Source organism: Schistocerca nitens, chromosome 11 (genome assembly GCF_023898315.1).
Source record: "Schistocerca nitens isolate TAMUIC-IGC-003100 chromosome 11, iqSchNite1.1, whole genome shotgun sequence".
In the NCBI taxonomy this organism is placed as follows: domain Eukaryota; kingdom Metazoa; phylum Arthropoda; class Insecta; order Orthoptera; family Acrididae; genus Schistocerca; species Schistocerca nitens.
Genome location: NC_064624.1, coordinates 102,834,042 through 102,840,606, shown reverse-complemented (window position 1 = coordinate 102,840,606; position 6,565 = coordinate 102,834,042). Strand labels below are relative to the sequence as shown.

General features: G+C 39.9%; 1 protein-coding gene across 2 annotated transcripts; it reads right to left on the bottom strand.

Annotated features, from left to right (window-relative positions):
* Nucleotides 1-5,260: 5,260 nt before the first annotated feature.
* LOC126212974 (uncharacterized) lies at nucleotides 5,261-6,536 on the bottom strand. 2 transcript variants are annotated; one of them, XM_049940508.1, is made up of 2 exons: nucleotides 6,288-6,536; nucleotides 5,261-6,206 (listed from the first exon to the last, which is right to left on the bottom strand). In XM_049940508.1, exons 1-2 carry the CDS (start codon nucleotides 6,336-6,338, stop codon nucleotides 5,352-5,354), a joined length of 906 nt encoding a protein of 301 aa, XP_049796465.1. In that variant the 5' UTR covers nucleotides 6,339-6,536; the 3' UTR covers nucleotides 5,261-5,351. The 2 variants fall into 2 exon arrangements, with proteins under 2 accessions (XP_049796465.1, XP_049796466.1); XM_049940509.1 differs by having other exon boundaries at nucleotides 5,269-6,185.
* Nucleotides 6,537-6,565: the final 29 nt, after the last annotated feature.

Sequence of the window (6,565 nt, the reverse complement as noted above, 5' to 3'; positions counted from 1 at the left end):
CAATAGTACCATCGATTAACAGTTTATCCCTGTGGCACTAATTCATGATGAACTGCTGCTTCAAACTATCAGCATCGCTTTGACATTTGACCTGACCTGAAGAGCTTTCTTTGGTCTCGGAGAATCTTTCCCTACCCACTGCTAAGACTGACCCTCTGCCTCAACATCATAACTGTGGACACACATCTCATCACCAGTTGTGATTCTCTTAAGGAACATCTCATTCTCCTTTGCGTGATCCAAAAGCTCTTCACAGAATGCGAGGCAAAGGTCTTTCTGGTCTTCACTCATGAGAGCACCAAAACCAAAGATGCCAAAACAGCTTTCCAAAGAGCCCCAAAAAAGGCCTTTATCAAGACCATCACTAGTGACAACTTCCTGCAAATATCGCAGGCTTATCTGTAAATAAAGAAATTTTATTATCTGACATGTGCAAACGAAACAACTGCAATATTTTAGTGTTACAAGAAACACACAGAGCACCGACTAGCCATAGACCAAAAATACAGGGCATGAAATTAGTTCTTGGGAGACCACACGAAAGGTACGGAAGTGCTATATTTGAGAAACTGAACTTAGACGTATGCTCCTGTGCTTTGACCTGCGAAGAAAATATAGAAATTTTGACTATTGAGCTACATTTTTTGCACTGTAACATCCGTGTACAAACCACCCAGTGCGAGGTTCAAATTTACGGAGCCTGGAAATTTCCATTCAAAAAACATTAAAGGTGTACTAGGAGATTTTAACTGTCACGGTCTTGCATGGCACTATAAAGAGACAAATGAGGATGGCGAAATGCTGGAGATCTGGGCAGAAAAGGCTAAACTGAAATTGGTACATGACCAAAAGTTGCCTGCATCATTTAACAGCGGAAGATGGAAATGAGAATATAATCCAGATAACATCTTCGTCTCCGAGAAGGTATCCCTGCAAACTGTAAAGCGAATCGAGGACCCAATTCCGAGATCGCAACACAGAGCAATAACTTGCTGCATTATGGCAGTAATCAAATCAGATGTAATGTCTTTCAACAGATGCTTCAAGTTCAAAAAAGCTCATTGGGAACTCTTCACAGAGGACCTCGATAAGGAGATCTTGGAAATTAAACCAGAAGTCCAATCATATGAAACTTTTATAGACCTTGTCAAGAAAATCTCTCGACGGCGCATACCCGGAGGGTGCCACACTCAGTATATTGGTGGACTCAATGGTAGCAGCATGTAAGCTCTGAAAAAGTATGAAGAACTTTACAATAAGGACCCCTTCTCAGAGGAAACGATCCAGGAAGGTGATGTACTGATGTCTGGTATCTCCGAAGCGAGAAAGGAAAAGTGGTGCAACCTCCTACAAGAGACGGACATGAAGCACAGCAGTAGGAAGGCATGGAAACTGGTCAAAAGTCTCAACAACGACCCAACAGAACCATAACCAAATTACAGTGAAGTTGCACCTGATCAGATAGTTCACCAACTGCTCAGGAACGGAAAAACTAAAAGGAAGATCAGGAATGGCAAAATAAAAAGAAAATTGAACGAGGAGATTAGCTTCCTAGCTTGCCTGTTCTTCATTCAGGAGCTACAAGACGCCATCAATTATTTGAAAAACAATAACGCCGCTGGCCTCGACGATCTGAGATCTGAGCAAATTAAACATTTTGGACCAAGAGTACAAGTATGGATCCTAGAGCTAATGAATAACTGTATTATGACAATGCGAAGTCCTAAACTGTGGAGGAAAGCTCAGGTTGTTGCGTTACTAAAACCAGGGAAAGACCCAGCTGAAGCTAAAAATCTCCAGCCTGTCTCCTGAGGATATAGCGGAGACCACGATAAACAGTACGAACCAAAAAAATGAAATAAAATAATCTTTAAGACTGACAAATCAACGAACTATTAATACAGTTCTCGCAGAGAGAGCATTTTGTTTCTGTTACACAAGATAAAAGAAATACTTCAGAAACAACAAAATATGACATCGAATTAACGCTGTACAGAGACAGCATTCAAAATACGCAGTCAGAAGTAACGGACAGCGGCGAGCTAAAACTACACTCTGGGCTTTCGAATTTTTTTTTTTACTAACCTACGTTAATTCGCTCTCTCGGCGTTAAACCGATTTCTTAGCAGTAACCACAGTTGACTTGAGACACCGCCACTTAAGGCGACAGTCATAACTTTATGCTGTAGTCCCAAGGTAATAACACGATCCCAATTCTCGGAGACACAACCAGGAGTACATATGATGCCATATCACGGTTTCTAGCGAAAAATATCTAACATGAATTGAACTTAACTAAAGAACTTAATTAACAAATAGAAGAAAGGACCAATGCCTGGAAAAACTTCAATAGTCACAAAACATCAGAAAAATGGCAACAATTTCTAGTAATCCGAAAACAAACATCGAAAACTATTCGGAGGGAAAAAAGAAATTATGACAAACGGCGACTAGATGAGATAGAACAAAACTTTAAGAAGAACAACACCAGGAATTTTTATAAGACGTTTAAAGAACATATTGCAGGATACCAACCACCCAATCTTTGCTTCAAGAAACCGGATGGTTCACTAGAAACTAACACGAAGAATAACTGCCAAATCCTCGCAGACTATTTCAACAAACTTCTCAACTGCGAAAGACCTACAGAGGATATTCACTACGAGATGTCTACACCAAATCCTGACACAAAACCGCCAACCATCAACGAAATAGTACAAATTATCAAGACACTGAAAAACAATAGAGCCCCAGGAGAAGATGGAATTATTGCAGAACTATGGAAACTAAATGATGAAAGATTAACAGGAAAAATTCACAAAATCATATTAAACATTTGGGAAACAGAACAGATCCCTTCTGAATGGAAATGCGCACTCATCCATCCACTCCACAAAAAAGGGGACAAAACTGAACCAAATAATTACAGGGGTATCTCACTCGTACCAGTCACATATAAAATCCTATCAAAAGTTCTCATGAATAGTTTAGAAGAACAAGCTGACCCACAAATAGGAGAATACCAGGCTGGTTTTCGCAAGGGACGATCATGCATAGAGCAGATCTGGAATCTGAAAATGATTCTCCAGATGAGGAACACCCGAAACACAGTGGTCACTTTTGTAGATTTTAAAAAGGCCTACGACTAAATAGACAGAGTAGTGCTCTGCAAGACGCTGGAAGAATTCAGCATTGACAGAAAGACAAAAGCAATCATTCGGGAAACATTAACTGACACAGTCTCCAAGGTTAAATTTATGGGGGATATCTCGGAACCATTTGAAATCCAAACTGGAGTGCGACAGGGTGACGGACTTTCACCATTACTCTTTAATATCATTCTTGAAAAAATCAACAGGACATGGGAAAAAGAAGTCAAAGGAATCCAAATTGGCATTAGAAATGATAATAGATTCAATGTGAAGTGTTTAGCTTTTGCGGATGACCTTGCAATCCTCACAAATAATAGAAAAGAAGCCACTAACGCCATAGAGAAGTTACACGAAATTGCACAAAGAACTGGCTTGCAAATCTCATATGAGAAAACCCAGTACATAGAAAGAGTGCCACAAGACAAATTGCCTATTGTGACAACCCATGTGAAAATCGTACAAGTACCACATTTTAAGTACCTGGGAGAAATCATCCAGCCATCAGGGATCAACCTAAAGGCCAATGAGGAAAGAATAAAAAAACTACAGAAAGCATATAAACTCACGTGGAACTATTATAACAAAAAGTCCATATCCATTAACGCAAAATTGAGGCACTACAACACTGTCGTACTTCCGGAGGCGGGTCGACAGAAGCGTCCGATCCCACGCGACGGCTTTGACCAGTGACGTAAGGGTGTTGTCGTGTGTGCCGTCATGACGACACGGCGTTTGGGTTGTGAGTGTGGCGTGTTTGTAGATGTCATCGTGTTGTGGTTTGTTGTGCTCTCTGGTGGTATGTTCAGGGTTTTCGTTTGTGTGGTGTAAAGGGCTCAGTTTGCTTTTGCTCATTATCCAGAATTGTTCGAGTGTCGGCTGTGTTTGTAGTTGAATTCGTTTCAGTGAGTTAACGATTTTGTGTGAAGGTTAATTTAGTGTTCTTCGCTGTACATCGTGTGGTAATTCTAGTAAAATTAATTGGTGGTTGTTTTTGTTCAGGAATGGATATGACGGATAAAATTAACAGTGCGCAGGTCAAGGGAAGTGTTCGTTCCCAATGTGTGGCTGTGTATGTTGATATTGGTATCGGGAGATGTTTTTGAGCTCTATAGGCAAAGGGAAATGTTTGATCCTAATTTATGGGATCGGGAGCTGCTGTTGAGCTATATAGGTCAAGGGAAGTGTCAGATTCCAGATGATATTGTGTTTAGTGGTATTCGGGGAGTTTTGTGATGTCGGTTTTTTTCGTGTCGTTTTGTATGGGGGTGGGTGTCTAAATTTGATTATATTTAGTTTGCCCCAAACCAAAAACACCCCATTTCCCGCGCTTGTCCCGTTAGTGTCATTAGGCTTTTTGTGGAAAGTGTGTGTTTGTTTTTCGATGTATTTTCGTCCTCATAATGTGTACGTACCGACTTTATATGCGCCATATTGGAATCGTGGTTTATGGTCATTTCCGCCATATTTGTGAAGTCATGGCTCAAAGCAGACGGGCGGGATCGGGCGTTTCCGTATTTCCCCGGAGGCACTGTATGCATCTGAAACAACACAAATAGGTGGGCAAACTAAAATCAAAGAAATAGAGAAACAAGAAAGGAAAATTCTAAGGACAATTTTTGGCCCGATACAAGAGCAAGGAATCTGGAAGAAGAGACCAACATCAGAATTATATAAATACACAGACAAGATTACGGATACAATAAGGAAAAGAAGGAAGCAGTTCTACAGACATATCCACAGGATGAATGAAAACAGAATTTCAAAGCGAATTCTTAAAGTCATCAACTCAGGCAGGGGAAAAACAAAATGGATAAAAGAAGTTGAAGAGGACCTCAGATAAGCACACATAACAGTAAACGATGCAGAAAATAAAACTGAATTCAGGAACATCATCAAAAAACATAAGTTTGACACCACAACACATAAGAGACCAGGATGCAAATGGGCAGCGGAGCGAAAGAAACAACACAGTGAACACATGAAGAAAATTTGGGCTTAGAAAAGACATAAACAATCATCATAAAGGAATTCAAGTTCAAACGCTCTATTAAATGGGGATAATAGAAAATAATAATAATAATAATAATTAAAAAAGGTAACGACAGTCTTGCAAACAGCGACGAAAACATTGTACAAACAAATTAACAGGTATTGCTATAATTTAAGTAGTAATTAGAAACAACAGCATGGCACAAAACTTTATTCGGGGTTATAAACTCTACGGACTGCTTCCAAAAATTTTATAAATAAATCGTTTTCATCACTCCACCTCCTCCTCCACATGTACTCAAACATATGAGAATCAAAACCGTCCTTGCACTTATTCGTTCCACGAAAATAACGCTTGATCGAGGACCATGTCCCTTCTACATTCTGTGTGTCCTCTCTATCTTTGAAGTTCATTTTGTGTTTTACAGATAAGCTGATGAACAGTTCATCGGATAAGCAGTCATATGATCGGAAACAATCGGAAATGACAGTTGTTCCCGGCAGCACATATTTTTTAAGCACATTTAAAAACACACGTTTTGTTGTTTTCGGAACAATTTGGAAGAAACATTTGTTGCTTCCTCTTTCAATCCCGCCGTACACCCATCCGCCGGTAACAGGTTTACCCCTTCCAAACTTTCGACTCGCCAACTTTGCTTCGACAATTTCAACAACTGATCCCATTCCCCCAAGCACGTCACCATTATCTATACAATCCTTGACACAAACTTCACGGCAAAAACTGCGCCAGTCGACAACAGTGTGCTTCGACAAATGTAACTCTTCACCAATGAAAGCGCCACTACACTTCTTCACCCATAAATACGTTATTTTTAAAATGTCTCCTATCGTCAGCCTGCTTCCCGCAAACCAACTTTTCTGTCGTATGCTGTAGCGGCAAACATGGGATATTTCACTGCAACACCACTGGACACCATCACTTCGGTCACTTCTCTGTATCAGCCTCATGGGCCGAGAGCATTTTTTACAAAGCCGTTCTTTGGCAATCAACCCTCGTTGTATACACCATCTTATAACACCATCCTGCAAATTAAAACAACTGGACTCGAATACGAAAGAACATAAAACACATATTTTCCTACAAACATACTATAAAACAAATCAGTGAAAAAATGAATAACCTACCACAAAATTCATAATAATAAGATTACTAAAAGTTATTCTGGCGCCCTCCATCTCGAAAACAAACGTAAACAATTCATAACCACCCTCACGAAATTGCCAACATTAGCACGCGGACACCGTAAGTGCACTATAACGTTTTTTAGTACTTTTGTACAATTGTCACTACTTTTATGATTGTCTCCATGTGGTCGTCCTTTATTCTTAACTTCGTTTATAATATCTCATGTTCGAGTGTCAGTAGACGTCTGACTGAAAGAAATACGTGTTATTAGGGGAGT